We start from the raw sequence: 22,500 nt of genomic DNA, 5'->3' as shown, positions 1-22,500 counted from the left end.
TTTATTTATTTAAGAGAAAGAGAGAGAGTGCACAAGCAGGGGTAGGAGAGGCAGAGGTAGAGGGAGAAGCAGACTCTGCTGAGCAGGGAGCCCGACGTGGGGCTCCATCCCAGGACTCTGGGATCATGCATGATCCAAGCTGAAGGCAGACGCTTAACTGACTGAGCCACCCAGGCGCCCCAAAACTTGTTTTTATAGTGTTGTGGAGTTAGAATGGGAAGGGCCCTGAGGAGGACATCTGCCTCCAGGTACAATCACCTCAAACTTCAAAGTAAATATGTAGGATTTCTAGGGTGGGGGATTCTGCAAACCTTTCTTGTGGGAAAATACCTGCTTTTTTTTTTTTAACATGAACTCTATGCCGCACATGGCGCTTGAACTCACAACCCAGAGATCAAGAGTCGCATGCTCTACCGACTCAGCCAGCCAGGGGCACCAGAATACCTGCTTTAATTAGGAACTACTTCTTAGGGTCCAGCCTGTAGATTTTATGTCCTGCCATACTTGAAGTCAGGAACCCTGCAGATATTGTGAGGGTAGAACTTTTATATCCCCTCTATTAGATTTCCCCCCTTCTTCCCTTAAATAAATGATGGTTGGCAGTTTTCAAAATTTTTGAGATTTTTGGAGCACTTACCTGCTATTTTCTTTTTCTTTTTAAGTAAATTCTTTGCCCAACACGGGGCTTGAACTCACGAAGCCAAGATCAAGAGTTGCATGCCCTACCGACTGAGCGGGCCGGGCGCCCCATTTCTCTGCTGTTTTTAATGCCCTGGTACCCTAATTCTTGGTATGCTTTGGAGAGACCTAGACTGCTCTAGGTTAAATGTCTGAAGTGTTTCATGAGACCTTTCCCATTTTGTTATTTATTACTCTTCTTGCTTGATCCTTTCCTTCTTTTTTTTTTTTTTAAGATTTTATTTATTTATTTGACAGAGAGAGACAATGAGAGAGAGGGAACACAAGCAGGGGGAGAGGGAGAGGGAGAAGCAGGCTCCCCGCTGAGCAGGGAGTCCGATGCGGGGCTCGATCCCAGGACCCTGAGATCATGACCTGAGCCGAAGGCAGACGCCTAACGACTGAGCCACCCAGGCGCCCCTTTTTTGGATTCATCTTAAAATACTGCTATTTTAAGGGTTAGTCCATGTCAGGTTGACACATTCTTATTCTTGGGTACTAGTTTTTTTAGCTACTTTAATATTATTTGCAAGTGTTCTGATCTTCTTAATCTTTTTTGTACTTAACCAATTTCCGCTTTGTCTCATGGGTAAATTCCAGTTAATGTGACAGATGTCTGTTACAATCTGACAGGGTGGGTTGCAGCGGAGGAGGGAGAAGAAAGGCATGTTTGTTTAGTGTCACATATTCTAAGATGGGAGAGTGGAGAGTATTCTAAGTAGGATTTCTGCACATCTGAAGGGTGGCTAATTTTTTTTTTTTAAGATTTTATTTATTTATTTATTTGACAGAGAGAAATACAGCGGGAGAGGGAACATGAGCAGGGGGAGTGGGAGAGGGAGAAGCAGGCTTCCCGCTGAGCAGAGAGCCCGATGCGGGGCTCGATCCCAGGACCCTGGGATCATGTCCTGAGCCGAAGGCAGCCGCTTAACCAACTGAGCCACCCAGGCGCCCCTTTTCAGATTTCTTTTTAAAGATTCATTTATTTGAGAGAGAAAGCATGGGGTGGAGGGGCAGAGGGAGAGGGAGAGAGGGTCCCAAGCAGATTCTGCGCTGAGCACAGAGCCCAGTCTCACGACCCCGAGATCATGACCTGAGTGGAAACCAAGAGTCGGACACTCGACCAACTGTGCCATCCAGGTGCCCCTGAGGTTTTATTTTTAAGTCATCTCTGTACCGAACAAGGGGCTCAGAACTCATAACCCCAAGATCAAGAGTTGCATGCTCTACCAACTGAACGAGCCAGGCACCCCAGGGTGGCTACTTTTTGTTTGTTTTCAATCTTCTTATGACAATATGACATAATATGTTGTATACCTCCCTGTGTTGGTAAATAGTTTAAGAAAAACTGGGCTGCATTACTCTGGATGCACCATTAATACTGTGCTCTATGGCTGGTATGGAACCTAGGCTGAATTTATACTGACCCCAGAACAGGCACTGGAACTTACTGTCTTTAATTAAATCTCTTGTCAGTTCGCTGGGTCTTAAAGGAGTTAAAGTTAGATTGCCTGGCTTTAGATTCCATCTCAGCAGTGGATTTACCTCTGTGACCTTGGGCAGGTTACTTAACTTCACAGCAAGAGGGCGATAGTATGGTTGTGAGGATTGAAGGACATGGTCAGTATAAAGCATTGGCACAGTGGCTGGCACACAGTGCCCCACATATGTTAGGTGTGGGTATTTTTCTGCTGAAAGAGGCGTTTGGTAATAATCAGCCATGTGAATGATGGCCATCAGTGTAATGACCATCATCCCCACGGTCTTCAGTATTTTTTGACTTTTATTAGTATTCAGATTTCCTGTATAACTTAAATTAAGCATTCATTCTGGAAAGTGTAGTGTTACTTTTTTCTTTAATGCTTATAATTCAGCTTTTGTTTTGTAACTATGAAAAGATGACCAGAGATTTCCTTGCCACCAAAGCCAGCTGCTACCTCCTTGAAGCATTCAACCTTTTTCCTTGAAATATTGCCTTTGGCTTTGGTGACACTATGAAAGCTATTTGGGTTCTCCTGCCTTTCTGATTTCTTCTGGTTTCGGACACCTTTTACCCTCTCAACTTCAGTTTCATTGTGTGTGGGATCCTGTTCTCAGGTTGTGTTTTCTTGATATGTTATCTCTTGTCACTGCTGTTTACTCTCATAGTCCTAAAATAGCCTCTAAAGCAGCAGATTTTAACCACAGTAAACTGATGAGCAGCATGCCATTCTAACGTCAGCACCCTAAACTCTGTTTTTCAGAAACTACATAAGTATCTCCTTCCTTCCCCAACACACGTGCACTTAAGTCCCCAGTCACCTTGGTGTTACGTGTTGGTAATTATAACTCTTGAAGTGTTAAGTAATTTCAGACATTTTTTGATATTTTAGTAGTTGCATAATTGGTAAGTCATAAAGTAACCTTAGCAAAATTAAGGGATTTTTCTGTGCCAAAAGCATTTCTCTAAAGAGGTTACATTTTCCTCTCTGATTTTCTTTTTAAAAAGTTGTACAGATTTAGGAGGCAGCAATGTGTAAGGAAGAAGGCAAGTTACTTAAGGAAACCTGAGTATATCAAACTTATATAAAAGCATGGAGAATTTGAACCCACATACCTTTACCAGCTAAGCCGTCATCAATTCCTGGCCAATCTTATTTCATCTGTATTTATACTAGTTCTCCCTCTATTTCTGGATTAGTTTGGAGCTAGGAGTTTGGAGTAGACATTCTGTCATTTTATCAGTAAATCAGCATGTATCTCTAAAAGGGTTTCTTAAAAAATCACAATACTGGGGCATCTGAATGGCTCAGTCAGTTAAGTATCTGATTCTTGATTTCAGTTCAGGTCATGATCTCAGGGTCTCAGGCTCCCTGCTCAGCAGTGAGTGTACTTGGGATCCTCTCCCCCTCCCCCTACCCCCGCTTATGTGTGTGTGTATACTCTCTCTTTCTTTCAAATAAATAAATCTTTAAAAAAGAAAAAAAAATCACAATATTGTTATTCACGTAAAAACATTAACGGTGATTTCTTAATAAAGCGTAACTGATTTTAATGGATGGGAGAATTGAAAGAGCATTTCTGTAACAGGCACTCTCTACTATCTTTTTCAGAGTTTGCTCTATAGCTTTAAATGAAGTGATTAAAGGAAAGCCAAATTTCAGCCATAATAAGTTGACCTCTTAGTGAAATGCATGTTATTAATGTATTTAATGAGATGCATTACAAACTGCAGTGAGCACCCATGTTTCATTACAGGTCTAAAATGCAATATCATTAAAGACCTTTAATAGAAACAATGGTTGACATTTTGCTATTTCCCATAAGCAAAAGAACCCAAGAACACAGTATAATGTAATATAAATATAGAGGAAGTGTTGAGATTCTTTATTTGCCTACGAGTATAAAAACAAATTCCACTATTAATAAATTACATTGTATTTGCTCCCCTCCATCTTCCCACTTCTAGCTTATATTCACCCTCCCCTCATTCTTTGGCCCTTCCCCCAGCCCTTCAACTATTTTGACTTTTTTGGGTTTTTTTAAAAGATTTTATTTATTTTTTTTTGAGAGAGAGCGAGCACAAGTGGGGGGAGCTGCAGAGGGAAAGGGAGAAACAGGCTCCCCGCTGAGCAGGGAACCCGACGTGTGGCTCGATCCCGGGACCGTGAGATGGTGACCCGAGCCAAAGGCAGACGCCCAACCAACTGAGCCACCCAGGTGCCTCTAGACTACAGTTTTTAATGCTAATTTGATTTCAGCACCAGTAAACATCTTAAGAGTGACTTTTCTTTTTTTGATTATTTATTTATTTATTTATTTATTTAGAGAGTGCCAGCAGGGGGAAGGGCAGAGGGAGAGAGAGAATCTCAAGCAGACCTCGCACTGAGCATGGAGCCCAACGCGGGGCTCGATCTCATGACCCTTAGATCCGTGACCTGAGCCGAAATCAAGAGTTGGACACTTAACTGACTGAGTTACCCAGGTGTCCCTTAAGAATAACTTCTTGAATTTTGAGTAAGTCATGGGCAATCATGGAGTGTTTGTAGATGATGTTTCTGTTTTGTTTTTAAAATTTTATTTATTTTTAAAGTAGGCAGTAGATTCACAGGGCTCAAAATGCAAAAGATACCAAACTCTTATATAGAGAAAATTTTGTTTCCTCCCCTTGTGCTACTCAGGAACTGCCACCAGTTCCCTAATCCATAAACAACTAGTATTATCAGTGAAATGCTCCCCTTTTTAAATTACTTAGCTGCCTTAGGTGACAAATGCATGAACATCTATTTCTGTGTTCTCTCATTTAATACCTTATGGGTTCATGGCAGAGTTTTCACAAATGATATGTAGAACCCGGAAACATTCTTAATTACTTGGGATAAGTTTAAGTATAGCTTGGGACAGGTATTTGCAAGCTTCTCCTAGTGTAGGATTAAGGACACTTGTTACTATAGACTTCATCTAGCAAAAGTGATATAAGATTGATCTTTTTGTTTTAGCCGATATCTCATTTTTAAAAATATCTTTACTATTTTAATTATAAAATTATGTCATGCTTACTTCAGAAATTCAGAAAATACATGAAGGCATAAAGAAGAAAATAAGGATTACCTGCAATCCTACTGCCCAGAGGTAATCACAGTTGTCATTTTGATGAATAACCTTTCAGACCTTTTTCTGTGCTTACAAACACACACACACACACACACACACACACACACGCGCTCCTTTTGAAAAAAAAAGGAATCTTATAAATATGTACTATTTTTAAACTTATATTTTCTACTTAATATATCATTTCATATCAGTATATTTAGATGTACACAGCATTTTCAGTGGCTACAGAATATTCCATTTTATAGATTTACTGCAATTTATTTAACCAATCTGTATTGATGGATGCTTAGGTTTATTCTAGCTTTTCACTTTTATAAAGCATGCTTTGATAAACATCCTTGTACATACATATTTGTGTAATTTGTCTGAAAGTAGCCCTTTGATAGAAATGTAATGTAAGCCACATAGGTAATTTAAAATTTTGTATTAACTACATTAAGAAAAAGTCCAAGAAAACACATAAAATTAACTTGTAATATATTTTATTTAACCCCATGTATCAAAAATATTTTAACGTTTAGTCAGTATACAAATATTAGTGAGGTATATTATGTATCTTTTTTTCATGTTAAATCTTTGAAGCCCAGGATATATCCTATGTTTACAGCTCATCTCAATTTGGACTAACCACACTTCGACTGCTAATAGCCACATATGGCTAGTGGATACTGTATTGGACAGCACAGATCTGTATCTCCTGGAAATGCAATTGCTGGGAAAAAGGGATTGTGCCTTTTTTTTTTTTTAAGACTTTTGGAATATATTGCCAAATTGGTCCTTAGAAGAATTGTAACATTTGAAATTCTCATCTGTGACTGGTGTTTTCCTACTCTCCTGCTACCTTAGAGCATTATTGATCTCTTATTTTTCCTAAACTGTAGGTGGGAAACGAAGACAGTCATTTTTTGATAACTTTCTGTTTGATATTTACATAATACCTGTTGATTTAGCATTGAAATATATGCTTTGTTTTGTCTGTTTATTAGAGGATGAGTTTTGTGTAGGAAGACTTTTGGTCCCTGTTGAGCTACTTAATTTGTCCAACCTGGTTAATTAGGCGTTTCTACTATGAAGAGAGTAAAACTGGATCACAGAGCAAGTGCTTTCCCAAAGTAACTAAGTGGTAGGACAGGAGGAGAGTGTTAGATTGTCATGCTGTGATTCCACCTACCTTGAAGAGATGAACCCTAGGTCAACAGAGTTGTGGAAGCATGAAAACAACTGAAACCAGTCTAGTCAGAAAATTTGTTTTATTGGTTTGGGTTTCTTAGGAATTAGGCATGTCTGTGGCTACAGAAGCAGGACGCAGCCCTGACTTGGAGTAGCTGGTAATAGTAGTGGTTCCCTAATAAGATTACTCAACCTGTTGTGTTCGTGGGGAAGCTGTGCGCATCATTATATATCTTTTAATATATTTATATATTTGTATATTTAATTAACCCACCTTTAACTATAGGTGCCTGGCCAAAAAAAGAAGAGGGAGAGAGAAACCGCTTCAGTGGTGCAGAACTTCTGCCTGCCATTGTATTCAGTGAACGAGGGCCCCCGAGGAAGCCTGCCTGAGGTGGTGGGCAGGAGCTGTAGTGGCTCTGGGGAGCATCTCATCGGACAGACTGGATCTGGTGTTTAATGGTTGAACTAGCTGTGTGCTCTGGAGTTTGAGGGGAGGAACTGCCTGGGTCCAGCTTGGGGAGAGACAGTACAGTGCTGAACTTTATAGGAAGTTTTAGGGGTTTTTAAGTTTTGTCAGAACTCGATTTTTGCTTTATGCTCAGGCTTGAGAACCTAACCACTGCGTAAGATACTACTCTCCTTTATTACTGTTATTCATGTCTTAAAACCTGTGCTTAAATCATTTTTTTAATATCATACAGGAATATAATAAGTAGCACCGAAGCATTCAAGGAGACAGCAGTAATCCTTTGCCTTACAGTTAGTCTCATTCTATTTCTGTTTTACTTCTATAATTGTAGGTAGCTTGTTTATATCTGTTTTTTGACTCATTGATTCTTTGGTATGAAAGATGGGAATGCTACTGACAGGCTAAGTAAGCTGAGAATTGACCATTTAATTTAGCAACATGGTGGTCAGCTGTGACCTTGGTGAACAGTTTTGGTGGAGTGGGATATAGGCTGGGCAGGAATGGGTTTGGATGAGGATGGGAAAAAGGGATTTGAGACCGCGAGTGTAGACAACTCTTAAGGATGTGGCTTTAAAGGGGAGCAGAGAGATGGGACATTAGATGGAGAAGGATGTGGAGTCAGAGAGAAGTGTTTTGATTATTTTGAGACGCAAGGAGTAAGCTGTGTGTTTGTATATTAAGAATGATCATCTGCTGTAGCAATGTGCTTGGGTAGGTAAGTGGACACAGGACAAGAAGGGTGGCCTTCGATAGCAGTGTGGACAATTTAACTGTCATGACAGCTGGGAAGAAGGTAGTGTATAAATAGACACCAATAGGTAGGAGCCTGTGAAAATTCTCTTTTGATAGTTCTATTTTCTTTGAAATAGAAACCAAGGTCATAAATTGTGAATGAGGAATCGGGGATGAGATAGCAGAATTTTGAGGAAGACGTACAAGGTAGTCATCCCGTCTTCTTTCTGCTGCCGTTTTAGCCTGCCCTGCCACTACTGACCAGGAGCCCAGGGCCTTCCCCCTGTGCTGACCCCAGGAGTTGAAAACCTATAAACTGCATTTACACAGTGTTATTACTATGTAAATAAGGTATAAAAGCAGGATGGGGAAGAACTGGAGACTTATACTTCTTTCCTCTGTGTTCAGAGTCATGGTTCCTGGGCCACTAAACAGAGAATGTTCTTAGTGTAGTTCAAGTTTCTAGTTCCTGGTTCCAGTAGATCTTTTATTAATAACCCTGCATCAGGGGGCGACTGGGTGGTACAGTCGGTTGAGCATCCGACTCTTGGTTTTGGCTTGGGTCATGATCTCAGGGTCTTGGGATCAAGCCCTGCCTTGGGCTCTGCGCTCAGCGTGGAGTCTGCATGAGATTCTGTCCCTTTCCCTCTCCCTCTGCTCCTCCCCCTGCTGAGCCACTCCCTTTCTTCTTTTAAATTTTTACCCAAGTTTTATATGTATATAATTTAAAGAGTCAAATAATTTTATAAAGCATTATTGGAAAACCAGTATCTGCTGCCTGTGTACCACCACTCCCTTGCCAGGACCTACTATCCAAAGCAACAATTTTATGTATATATTTAAGATTTATTTATTTTTTGGAGAGAGGGAGAGCGTGAGTGAACATGCGGAGGGGAGAGGGGCAGAGGGAAAGGGAGGGAGAGGGAATCTCAAGCAGACTCTGCACTGAGTGTGGACCCTGACCTGGGGCTCGATCTCAGGACCCTGAGATCATGACCTGAGCTGAAGTCAGGAGTTGGACATTCAACTGACTGTGCCACCCAGGTGCCCCTAAAGCAGCAATTATATTTTTAATTATTTTGTTGTATTTTTTTTTTTTGGAATCCATGGATTTCTGTCCTTATCTCTAATGAACAAGTTTTGTTTCTACTTGATTTTTCAGTTTTAGGCATTATCTATTGGTGCTTCATTATGAAAATGAGGATTTAGCTCTTGTTCCTCCTACATTCATACACAGTTTCTATCTCTTCATGGTTGTATATTGTAATTTGGTTAGATCAATAGTCAGTATTTACATTATTGTCTATGTAAACACCATTCACAGCTGAGCCGTGTAGTATATATACTATGATTATTTGTCCTTTCCCACAGATCATTCTGTTTTGTAGAGTTAATAATTGTTACATTTCTGTTTGTATTTTTTCTGTGCAGTTATTTAAGCCCAAACTTTTCTCTAGTTGTCTAAATCTCCCTTTAAGATACTCAGTTGCATCAGGTATTCTGCCAATTTATTTTCCTGAGTAAGTCTGTTCCAGAGCCTTTTGACCTGCTCCAGTCTGGACTGTTCACCTTCTCTGGTGCCCAGCTATCATGCTGGCATCTCCCTTCATCATCCTGGGGATTACCTTAGCTTCTCACTTCTGTGCAGCTCCTACTCCAGGATCTTCCTTGGCTTACTCCCTTACTTTGATGAAGTATATCCTTTAGTAGTTTTCTGAGAAATGGTACAGGAGATGTAAACTATTTAGACCTTGGTTATCTGAAAATATCTTTATTCTGTCATCACGATTGATTGTATAGAATTCTATGCAATATAGAACTGTGTATAGAATTCTATAAAACATTTCATTGCCCTCCACCCTCCAAAGTTGCTCTTGATAAGTCAGAAGCCATTCTGATTCCCGATCTTACTGTTTTTTCCTCCCTTTTTGGAAGCTGGGGACTTCTCTTTGTCTGCAGAATTCTGAAATTTCATAATGCTGCACGTTGGCGTAGATCTGCTATAGCCACTGTGTGGAGTACTCACAAGGCCTTTTCTACCTGGACACCCATCTTTCAGTCCTGGAAATTTCCTTGAAATTATTTTGTTCATGATTTTCTCTCCTCTGTTTTTTCTCTTTTTTTGGAAGACCTATCATTTGATGTTAATCCGTCCTTCTGATTCCTTTCTTTTTTCCTCTTCAATTTTCCATTCTCTCTTTTCTTTCTTTTCTTTTATGGTTCTACTTTTTTTTTTTTTTTAAGATTATATTTTTAAGTAATCTCTATACCCAACTTGGGGCTCAAACTTTCAACCCCAAGATCAAGAGTCACACATTCCACTGTCTGAGCCAGCCAAGGCACCCCGGTTCTACTTTCTAAGACATTTCCTCAGCTTTATTTTCAAACCCTTCCATCCAGCATTTTTATTTCTTCTATCATTTCAGTGTTACTTCTCTGAGGATATACATGATATATATATATATATATATTTTTTTTTTTAAGATTTTATTTATTTGACAGAGAGAGCACAAGCAGAGGGAGAGAGAGGGAGAAGCAGGTTCCCTGCTGAGCAAGGAGCCCGATGTGGGACTCGATCCCAGGACCCTGGGATCATGACCTGGGCCGTAGGCAGCCGCTTAACCGACTGAGGCACCCAGGCATCCCGACATGATATATATTTTCTTAAGTGTACTTCCTACATAGTTTGTTCCCTCCATGTTTGCTTGCTTTTTTTTATGTTTTCTTTTTTTTTTTAAGTATTTATTTGAGAGAGAGAGAGAGAGAGGAAACATGAACAAGGGGAGGGGCAGAGGGAGAGGCAGACTCCCTGCCGAGCAGGGAGCCAGATGTGGGGCTGGATCCGAGGACCCCGGGATCATGACCTGAGCCGAAGGCAGACATTTAACCAACTCAGTCCCATTCCCTCCATGCTGTCTTTTCTTTTGTTTTAAGCCCTGTAGAACATGAAAGATGTTTTTCTTAGATGTTTGGTAATCCTTTTAAGGGTAGGGTACTGGGGCACCTGGCTGGCTAGTTGGAAGAGCATGCAACTCTTAATCTCAGGGTCATAAGTTTGAATCCCGTGTTGGGCGTAGAGATTACTTAAATAAACTTAAAAAAAGTAGGGTACCAAAAAGTTGATTAGAAGTTTTGTATGTTTAGATAGGGCTCTTTTCTGTGTTTTCCATTTTGAAGTGGTCTATGTGGGCCATATTTGGGGAACCCCAGTGTCAATATCTTTAGATCTTTGCACTTTATGGGATCATAGTTGCTAGAGGAATGCCAGCGTTCTAGCAGGTGGGCAGGCTGGGGATCTGAGCATTCAGTCTCTGAACTTCAATTTATTTCCTCTGTTTTTAATATTATGGCCTTTGCCCTCCACTATGTCTGGTGTCCTCCTGTCTAGAGACACTATGTTTACCTCCCTTCAGAGGATAAAGCTCTTAGCTTCGGCCTGTGGGAAAGGATCTGGTATACTGACTGCTTTTAGCCCTGTCTTGCTCTCCTCTTCTAGAGGTGCCCAACACTGCCAGTTCCTGAATCTTCTGGGGTTTTGTTCATGGACTGTAGGGGACTGCTTCTCATTCTTCTTCACTGCTAACACAGGAGTCAACCTGCTGAGGTTTGTTACGTCAGTTATTAATTTGTCTGCTTTTTAAAACCTGGTTTATTGAGGTGTAATTGACATATAGCAAACTGTATATGGGTCCCATCTCTCTGCTCCCCTATAAAGCCACATCCCTAGAAAGAGTTGTCTGTATTCATTATCTCAGATCCCTTTTTCCTATTCTCTTTATGAACCCATTCCAGTCAAGCCTGTATCTACCATTCTACCTGAACTGCTCACTGGGGTCACAGATGACCCCCCAGATTGCTAAATGAAATGGTCAGTTCTTAATCCTCAGCTTACTTAACCTGTCAGCATTTGTACAGTTTGACATGTATACACCCATGAAACCATGATCACAATGACAATGAACATATTCCTTATCCCCAGAAGTTTATTCAGCTTCTTTATAATCTTTCCTTCCTGCTTCTCCCTGTCCCTAAGCAACCAGTAATCTGTTTTCTGTCACTATAGATGAGTTTGTGTTTTCTGGAATTTTATATAAATGGAATCCTGCAGTTGTATTCTTTTTTTATCTGTCTTTCACTCAGTGTAATTATTTTGAGATTCATACATGTTTTTGCATATGTCAATAGTTCATTGCCTATTATTGCTGAGTGATACTTCATTAGGTGGATATACACAGTTTGTTTTGGTCCTGGTTATCGGGTATTACAAATAAAGTTGCCGTGAACATTTGCGTGCATGTTTTTATATGCATGTACTTTCATTTCTCCTAAGAATGGAATAGCTGAGTCACATGGTTAGTATATGTTTAACTTTTTTTTTTTTTTTTAAGATTTTATTTATTTATTTGACAGAGACACAGCGAGAGAGGGAACACAAGCAGGGGGAGTGGGAGAGGGAGGAGCAGGCTTCCTGTGGAGCAGGGAGCCCGATGTGGGGCTCGATCCCAGGACCCTGAGACCACAACCCGAGCAGAAGGCAGATGCTTAACGACTGAGCCACCCAGGCGCCCCAACTTTTTTTTTTTAATTCTTTTTGTTTTTTAAGTAATCTCTGCACTCAGTATGGGGCTCAAACTCACAACCTTGACATCAGAATTGCATGCTGTACTGACTGAGCCAACCCGACACTCTAGTATATGTTTAACTTTTAAAGAAACTGCTAAGCTGTTTTCCTAAGTGGTTATACCATTTTATAATCCCACCAACAGTGTGTAAGAGTTCCAGTTGCTCCACATCCTAGTAAACACTTGGTGTGGTCAGTATTTTTAATTTAGGTATTCTTTTTTTTTTTTTTTTAGGTTTTATTTATTTATTTGGAAGAGAGTGAATGTGTGCAAGAGAGCACAAGCAAGGGAAGGGACAGACAGGGAGGGAGAGAAAGAGAGAGAATCTCAAGCAGATTCCATGCTGAGCGTGGAGCCGGACTCAGGGCTCCATCCCATGACCTGAGTCGAAACCAAGGATCAGACACTCAACCGACTGAGCCACCCAGATGCCTAATAATTGTATACTTATTATAATAATAATAATATATAGTTCTAATAACTATATATAGTTCATTGACTTTTTAGCTTAAGAAACTGAGTTGCTATCATCTCTCTCATACTTTGTCCTTTCTTTGTGGGTTTATTCGCTTAAAAGTTACTTTAATCGGGGCACCTGGGTGGCTCAGTCGTTAAGCGTCTGCCTTCGGGTCAGGTCATGATCCCAGGGTCCTGGAATCGAGCCCCGCATCGGGCTCCCTGCTCAGCGGGAAGCCTGCTTCTCCCTCTCCCACTCCCCCTGCTTGTGTTCCTTCTCTCGCTGTGTCTCTCTCTGTCAAATAAATAAATAAAATCTTTAAAAAAAAAAAAAAGTTACTTTAATCAATGGAATAGAATAGAGTCAGAAATAGATTGACACAGATATGGACAATTGACTTTTTATAAAGGTGCAAAGTCAGTTCAATGGAGAAAGGATAGTCTTTTCAACAAATGGTGCTACACCAGTAGCACATTTATTTGCAAAAGAATGAACTCCAACCTGTAGCTCACACTTTATACAAAAATTAACACAAAATAGATGAGTGACTTAAAAATGAAGCATTACTATAAGGTGTTTTGAAGAAAACATGGGAGAAAAAGCTTCATGACCCTGGGTTAGACAGAGAGCTTTTAGATACATCAAAAGCATAATCCATAAAAGAACAAATTGATAGTTGGGCTAACTCAGAATTAAAATCTTCTGCTCTGCAAAAGATGTGTTCACGGAATGAAAAGGCACGTTACAGACCTAGAGAAAATATTTGCAAATCGGACACATCTGACAAAGGATTTATGTCCAGAATATATAAAGAACTCTCAAAACTGAACAATAAAAAAAGAGGACAAAAGATTTGAACAAGAACTTAGCCAAGGAAGATATATACTGGCAAAGAAGTATATGAAAGGATGTTTAACATAATCAGTGTTGAGGGAAATACAGATTAAAACCACAATGAAATGCCACTGCATACCTATTAGAATGACTAAAAACAAACACCTGACAACACCAAGTGACACCTAGGATGCAGAGCAGTCAAACTTTCAGGCATTACTGGTGGGAATGCAAAGGAGTACAGCCACTTCGGATAAGAGTTGAGTGGTTTTTTATTAAGTTAAACATATATTTACCAGATGTCCAGCAGAATGACTTAGATGTTTACAATAGAGAAATGAAAGCGTATCTGCACACAAAGACTTGTACATGCATGTTTATAGCAGCTTTATTCATAATCATAAAAAAATGGAAACAGCCCAAATGCCCTTTAGTAGGCAAATAGATAAATTGTGGAACCTTATTCAGCAATAAAAAGGAACAGACTTGATAAATTCAAAAACATGGATGAGTCTCAGAGGTCTTACGCTAAGTGAAAGATGCCAGTCTCAAAAGATTATATACTTTACAGTTCAATTTATGTTGCCATTCTGGAAAAGGTAAAACTACAAGGATGGAGAACACATCAGGGGCTGGCGGAGGTTAGGGGTGGATGAGGGGTCTGACTGGAGAGGGACAGCCCTGCTCTCTGTTCCTGGAAGTTTCTATTTTCCTCTTCAGTAGCCTGATTTCCTTGGAGTGTTTCCCACCTGTTTTTCCACAGTGGTTCACCACTGAACCCTAACAGCTTGGCTTGATTGTGGACATTTTGCTTGGATTGAGGGGGTGGGGGGAAATAGTTGTGTGCTTATTCCCGGATAAGTCTGGGAATATTTCTTATGGTAATGGATACATGATACAGTACTTCTAGGGGATGGAGGAATGGGCTACATCAACCTATAGTGTCATTTTTTGCTTGAAAAATATATCTTTGGCACTAAAACCTTACCCAGAAGAGAATAATAGATTGCACAGAGCTTCTAGATTTTGATGTGGGTTAGAACTGAAAAATGAGATGTCTTTAAACTCTTTTTCCTTCTCTCTTTGATAAGTGATATAATGTGGTTTGGACACTCAGAGATTCCTGAGATTCCAGGTTCTGGTTGATGATTTACTGCAAAATTGCTTATAAATTGAAGTAGAAAATGTTTTGCAGACCTGGCAGCTTTCTGGCTTCACACCCATTTGTCACCCAGCATTTCCCTTTGTGTATAGAACAAGAATTAATTAGGCTGCACTGCAGGAAAAGTTTATGGCTGTAATTTATATAGGATGAATTTCTTTTTAAAGAGACAGCATTGTTTTGTTATACCTATATACATATAAGCATGTATATATATAAAGTGATTTTTTTCTCTTAAAGCAGTGTCTGAGCTTCCGGAGTAAGCCTTCATTTTTCTGCTTAATGCAAAGCATTGGTAGACTAGACGCTTTTATAGTGATTGCTTTCTGATCAAACTGTTGGTTTTCTGTTTCTTGTTTTTAAACACATTGTGTGCTAGTGAGCGGCGCTCAGTTGTAGGTTTGCATTTTAGACATTGGTCAGACTTGTCTGGCTTCCAGAGCTTTGTATTCTTTTGGTCTCTTCGAAGACTTAGGATTCTGTCTTTTTTTTTTAGGGTCTTGTTCATTCAATTAATGTTTTCATAATCAATGCAAGTCAGAACTTGCAATTTGTTCCTGATTTGCACATTAAAGAGCTCCATTAATTAAGGATCCTGGTGTTTGGCATGTTCCCGCAGGATCTGTGCATTATTTACACGGTGAAAGTGCAAGATGCACGCTTCCCAGTTGTAGTGGCAATTGCAGTTAATCCTGCTTTTTCTCTTTCTTTCTTCTTCTTTTTTCTTTTTTGCTTGTGAATAACAATTAATTCACAACTCATTGAAACTCCTAAGGGATACATTGGACCAAAATAGGAACAAGTGATCCAAATGAGGAGGCTACAGTGGAGGAGTAGAAAGTAAATCCTTTGTTTAAAAGGGGAAAATTCCCCTGGAAGACATAGAGAATTTATGTGTTTGGTTTTTGTTGGTTGTTGCACTTGGCTGAATGTAGGAGGCATAATGGTGTTGAGTTGTAATTCTGTTTACTCTGATTTTCCAGATTTTTTTCTTCTCCATAATAGTAGTTGTACTGATAAATGAAATTGCCTTTCAGAACCCAAATGACCCCAGAGATTTAGACAAACATGCTCCTATGCTTATGTCAAGTAAGCTGTTTCACAATATTCCTATTTTTAGTTGCTTTTTCATGGAATCACTTTCCAGAGTGTTTGGGTTCCGTTACCATTTCTTTTGGAAGCTTAGTCTAAGGCAGAGGTTATGTAAGAGGGTGTAAAAAGCAGTTGGAAACATGAAATAAGATCACTGGTTCAGCAGGTTCCTCCTTTCTGGTCTCAGCCATGGCTAATGCTTATCTGTTCCTAATGCATTTTCCTAATAGTAGCTAGTCTGTCTTTAAAAATACTATGAGAGGGGCGCCTGGGTGGCTCAGTCGTTAAGCGTCTGCCTTCAGCTCAGATCATGATCCCAGGATCCTGGGATCGAGCCCCGCATTGGGCTCTCTGCTCAGCGGGAAGCCTGCTTCTCCCTCTCCCACTCCCCCTGCTTGTGTTCCCTCTCTCGCTGTCTCTCTTCTGTCAAATAAATAAAATCTTTAAAAAAAAATACTATGAGAAGCTGCAAAGCATTTTCAAGAGTGGAGACATTTTTTCTCTGATATTTATGAAACTTGCTAGGGATTTTGTGGGACTTAATTTGTCCTTATGTTCTTATAGATATAGATATATAAAATCCATATATATTTTTATGTAAGTGTGTGTATATAATATTCACTGTAAAAATATATATACAGTATCAATGTGTGTAAAGGAAAAAGTAAAATTTCTCTCACTTTCCCAAATCCCTGTACCTTCTTCTCAGAGAAAACAATATGAAGTAGATTATCCCAGACATTTTAATATGTATATATTTTTTTCCATTAAGTTTTAGTGGAAGCTTGATGAGGGGATGGGAAGACCAGTTTGAGGAAAAAAAAATAGGCTATAAGGTTGCTTGAGAATTATATTAGAGAAAATTTGAATATCATGATACCTTTAAGACATAATTCTCTGTTATTACAATTATTATATTTATAACCTGACCCCAAATACGTTTATCCATATGATTAGCTTTGAAAGTTTGTTATACTTGGACTGCACTTGAATTTAGCTGCACTTCTTTGGTCATTTTTAATTAACTTTCATATAATATTGATTGTTTTGCTTGGTGTTTAGTTTCAGATCTATCACAGTCTGTTTTTCTTGAGGCAGTTGGATAAATTTGCCTCCGGATAATACCCAAAATGCTACTATTTTGAGAAGAGTTCTTACTAGCTATTCATACTATTTCATACAAGGAAAATTTTTTAATTTATTATTATTATTTTTTAAGGAATCTCTGCCCAATGTGGGGCTCAAGCTCATGACCCCAAGATCAAGAGTTGCACACTCTACCAACTAAGCCAGCCAGGTGCCCCCATACAAGGAAAATTTTTATGTGTAGACAAGCTATTTAGACGATCTTAAAGATTCTTACATTCTCAAGAAGGTACATGAGTGTTATGTGGTGAGGGTTGGGGGGAAGGGTAGAGACAGACATTCTAACTCAAGTTCTAATTAGAAAGCATTTCTGGTGTCCTCAGTAAGACTCCTAAGATAAAAGAATATGAGTGAAAAGAAATTAAGTGTGACAATTTGAAAACCGAGATGATCAATTATCAATTTACTTCTATCTCGGTATTTTCATTGTGCAAGTACATTGTCAGATGCCCTTATACTTAATAACTAATAAAAATAGCTCCAATTTGGTACTTGTGCGCTACTGTCCAGGCACTGTGTTAAGTTCTTTACAAATGTCTCGTTTAGTCCCCACAGTAGCCTATGAAATAGGTGCCACTAACTGAATGTGCCGGACATAGGAAGACGTGAAACCTTGGAGAGGGTTAAGGAACTTGCTTAAGGTCACAGAGGCAAAGTCAGTGTGGAAACCGGGGTCTGCTCCGCTTCATAACCTCTGCTCTTGGCCACACCACCCAAGCACTGTGCATGCAGTTGAACTCTTTTGTCTGTTGGGTTTTGGGTTTTTGTTTTGTTTTTTTAAGATTTATTTATTTATTTGAGAGAGAGCTCACATGAGTCGGGGGGAGGGGCAGAGGGAGAGAGAGAGTCCCAAGCAGATGTCCCACTGAGCGTGAAGCCCCACCCCAGTATATATCTTTTCCAAGTTTTTTCCGCACCATGGGCACGTAGTTAGAACTAAAGTGGAACCATATTCTATATTCTGTTTTGCAGTCTGTTTTTTTTCCCACGTAACAAAGATTATGAATGTTTTTCCATGTCATTAAATGCTGTTCTATAGGATTATTTTTAATGGCAGCATAGACTTTCCATCATAGGGATAGTTTAACCAGTTCTTTATTGTTGGACATTTGGATTGTTTCCATGTTTTCATTTTTATAAATAATGTAATAAACATCATTGTTATTAAATCTTTACTTACATCCATGATTACTTTGTTGAGTAAAATAAATTTCTAGATGTGGAATTAGTATGTGTTCTAAGGATATGTGAAATTTTAAGGCTTTTGATCTGTATCACCAAATCACCCTCCAGGAAGGTTGTATCACTTTACATTCTGACCTTCTTTATATGAATGTCAGTTTCCCTTATCCTTGTCAACACCGGACTTTATAATTTTGTTTCATCTTTGTCACTTTGATAAATGGAAAATGGTTTCTGCTTATTTTGGTTTACATTTTTTTAAATTTACACTTCCCAGTGTTTAATGAGGGTAAACATTTTTTTCCCTTATATTTATTGGTCCGTGGCATTTCTTTTGTGAATCACACAGGGGAAATTTTAAACTAGCTCTAGGGATAGATGATCTCCTTATCAGTCAAACTTATGGCCACCTCTAATTTCTCCTGCCTTTGTTTTGTTTTTGTTTTTTTTTTAAGATTTTATTTATTTATTTGACAGAGAGAGAGCACAAGCAGGGGAGTGGCAGGCAGAGGCAGAGGGAGAAGCAGGCTCCCCACAGAGCAGGGGGCCCGATGTGGGACTGGATCCCAGGACCCTGGGATCATGACCTGAGCTGAAGGCAGTCGCTTAACCAACTGAGCCACCCAGGCACCCTCTCCTGCCTTTGTTTTAATCTGTTTCTCCTTGTTTGATTTTCTGTCAACAGGCAGAATTCTACCTCAGAAGACCTCTTTGTATTATTGTATATATTTAATCTTAATTACTTTTTTGATAGTCATAAAAGTAAAATGTGTTTGCAGTAAATTTTTTTTTTTTTTTCTGAACAGTATTGTTTCCCCTCCTCCCCAACAGTGCTGAAATGTAATCTGGATTGTGGAAGTCGTCTTTTTCCCTCCCGTAAATAACCATCTGTAGCAAGTTGGTGTATATCCTTCCAGATACTTTGTCAGTTTAAACTTTTTTAAAAGGGTAAATGGCATCACACTTTACATCTTCCCATGTTAATGAATATAAATCTACCTTTTCTTTCTTAAAAAAAAAAACAACAACTTGGCTATCTTTGTTTTCTTTTTCTTTTTCCTGAAGTATTTTATTTTACTTTATTTTTAAGATTTTATTTATTTATTGGAGAGAGAGAAGGAGAGAGAGAGCATGAGATGGGGGAGAGTCAGAGGAAGAAGCAGGCTCCCCACTGAACAGGGAGCCCGATGCGGGACTTGATACCGGGACTCCAGGATCATGACCTGAGCCGAAGGCAGTCGCTTAACCAACTGAGCCACCCAGGCACCCCTCCCGAAGTATTTTAAAGTAAATTACAATCATCATGCCAGTTTGCCTCTAAATACTTCTGTAAATGGCACTTAAAAAATGAGAATATTTCTTACATAAACACTGTCATCTCACCTAACCAAATTAATACTTCCTAATAATCCTAATGATATGTCCACTCCATATTTCGATTACTTGAGTTATCCCAAAAAGTATTTTATAGTTTAGTTTATTCAGAACAAGTTCTGTTTATAATTACCCTTTCCAACAGCTGCACAGAAAGTTATCTGGCTAAAATAAATTCATTTAACCAATCACCTGTAAATGGGCACTTAATATGTTTGCAATTTTTACCAGTTATAAACAATGCTAAAAATAATGTTTTTGTACCTGCCTCTTTGCTTTCTTATCTGATGATTTCGTTAGGATTAATTTCTAGAAATGGAATAGTAGGGTCAGATGGTATGCATGTGCAAACCTTTGATACATTTTCCAGATTGCTTTCTGGATATGTTGTGCTAATTAAACTCTTATCGGTTGTATATGGAGCGTGCCTCTTTCCTCACATTCTTGCCAGCATCAGGTAATATCAGAAAAATATCACATTGTTGTAGGTTTCTTTTTCTTTTTTTTTCTTTTCCTTAAGTGAGGCCAAACATCTGTTCTGATGTGTTTGGCCATTTGAATTTTGGAGACTATTAAATCATTTCTTACCATTCTTTTTTTTCATCTTAAGCGAATATCCCTTCATTTTGCCTTACCAGGCCTGCCTTCTGTCCATATAGATTTGGGCTTCCTTTATTTTCTCCACTTTGTTTTTCCTAGTGTGGGAACCAAATTTGGACATAGCATTTTAACAGAGTCTGACTAGTATTGTGTTTTTTGTTTTTATCATGTAGTGGTATTAGGGAGGGAGGGCAGTTTTGTCATTCCTTTTTTTTTTTTTTTTAAGATTTTATTTATTCATTTGAGAGAGAGCGTGGGACAGAGAGAGAGAGCATGAGCAGGGGGGAGGGGCAGAGGGAGAGGGAGAAGCAGACACCCCGCTGAGCAGCGATCCCGATGCAGGACTCGATCCCAGGACCCCGGGGTCATGACCTGAGCCGAAGGCAGACGTTTAACCGACTGAGCCACTCAGGCGCCCGTGTTTTGTCATTTCTTATAATTGGAAATGTCATTATACTTTGCTTTCCAGATTGTTTTGACTATTTAAGGATACATTGATGGAGAAAATGAACAATGTGTAGTTCTTTTTAAAGCTTGTAGTAGTGTTTAATTTTCTTCATCGGTATGACGGCAGTATAATAGTACCCACCTCCAAGGGTTATTGAGAAGGTTTAAATCAGTTATGTAATACATATAAAGTGCCTAGGCTAGGGCCTGCCACTTCGTGGGTTCTTCCTGATGTTAACTGTTAATAGTGATAGTATGGTCTTCTCTTAGGCTGTAGCTCTATGGCCGCAGTATCTGTTTCCCCATTCTTAAAAGGGTTATGTAATGTATGTAAATGAATACCAATACTATACTTGCAGTTACTTCTTTGAAGACTTGAAAGGCACCTCTGTCCACAGAGCTGCCCCCTCCTTGACATTGTGTGGTGAGGATGCAGCAGAGTTTCCGGGGAGTAAACCTCACTTTCCTGTGAAGCCAAGAAAATGATTAGGATGCCGTTTTTATTCAGTTACTCATTCAACAACCTGCCATTTGCCAACACCAGGTATACCAAAGCGAATTGTTCACAATCCCTGTCTCAAGGAGCTCATAGTAAGGTGTGGAGAAAGGTGAACCACTTCTAAGGCATAAATATTTAAGTGTTTTCACATGAAAGCAACCTCCCAAAGTGTTTTCATTTCGGGTTGGCAAATGAGTAATGCTTAGTCTTACTGATATTAAAAGAAACACAAAAACAATCATATTTTCTGAGCCTCTTTTATCCATCTAAGTGGTAATGATTATTATTATTTTTTTTAAAGATTTTATTTATTTATTTGAGAGAGAGAGAATGAGAGAGCATGAGGGGGGGAGGGTCCGAGGGAGAAGCAGACTCCTCGCTGAGCAAGGAGCCCGATGCGGGACTCGATCCCGGGACTCCAGGATCATGACCTGAGCCGAAGGCAGTCGCTTAACCAACTGAGCCACCCAGGCGCCCAGTGGTAATGATTATTATGTCTTCATGTGACTACATTGTAATGTTTGTAAGTTCCTAAATCTGGTAAGATGGTTTTGAGACTCTTAGGAGTAGCCTATACATCATAACATGTTAGTTACAGGAAAAAGTTAAGTTTGATTACTTTGCTTTTGTTAACAAAAGTCAGTTTGTTGAGGATACATACTTGTTGAAGTTAGCGAATATGTAGTTCTCATTTTGTTTGCTTCTCAGCATTTACTTTTGGAAATGATAGTGTAATTAGATGTTCTGCCATGTGGCTGAGGCATCATTTCTCTGGAACGAACCTATATTTGTAGAAGACCTTTTAGGGCCCAGGGGATGTGTTGGATGCCAGAGTGACAGGACGAGGTCTGTGCTCTCAAGTAGCTTGTTACAGCATAGCGAAATCAGACTCAGTACAATATGACAAGTGCTATAGCAGTGATGCGAATGATGCTGAGAAAGGAGTGATCGATTCTGCATGGGAATCCCCATTTTTCAGACCCATACTATAGAGAGAATTGGGGCATTTAGGTTAGGAGTAGTTTCACATTGCCTAAGAGGCTATTTGTTTAAAGGCTTTTTAACAAGAAAGAATCAGGCTGTCTTATATGAAACAGAGAGGGTTACTTGGGTTGTGGTTCTAATTTTATTTTGAGTAGGTTTTCTTCAAAGTTTACTTTAAATTTTAGTAATATTTTAAATTATAAAAGTAATATATGTTTATATTCAAACCGTTCAAAAGTATGTCAGATAAAAATGAAAGTATCTCTTCTCTCCCTGGGTAACTCTTGTTAGACAGTTTAAACAATTACTTGTAAATAAGCTTGGGTTTTAAGCACTTCATATTCTGAGCATTTATTCTTTCTGTTCAAAGGGGAAAAAAACATTTCCCTTTTTAGGGAAGTACCATGGAGCAATGGAGGTTGTCTGGGGCCTGTGAAGTGGAAGGGAACTGTA

The 22,500-nt window shown here is 39.3% G+C and overlaps 1 protein-coding gene across 3 annotated transcripts in view; it reads left to right on the top strand.

The window, feature by feature from the left end:
- The window catches only part of AATF (apoptosis antagonizing transcription factor), a 102,384-nt gene that overhangs the window by 5,654 nt on the left and 74,230 nt on the right, over nucleotides 1–22,500 (top strand). The window contains exon 5 of one of the 3 annotated variants that reach the window (XM_021704547.2): nucleotides 5,223–5,289. The exons of the other annotated variants lie outside the window; for them this stretch is intronic. Coding sequence (XP_021560222.1) covers nucleotides 5,223–5,289 — 67 coding nt within the window. The remainder of the gene's footprint in view (nucleotides 1–5,222; nucleotides 5,290–22,500) is intronic. 3 annotated transcript variants of the gene reach the window in all.

Source organism: Neomonachus schauinslandi, chromosome 15 (genome assembly GCF_002201575.2).
Source record: "Neomonachus schauinslandi chromosome 15, ASM220157v2, whole genome shotgun sequence".
Classification (NCBI taxonomy): domain Eukaryota; kingdom Metazoa; phylum Chordata; class Mammalia; order Carnivora; family Phocidae; genus Neomonachus; species Neomonachus schauinslandi.
The sequence above is the reverse complement of the archived record's forward strand: the minus strand, read 5'-3'. Positions and strand labels throughout refer to the sequence as shown.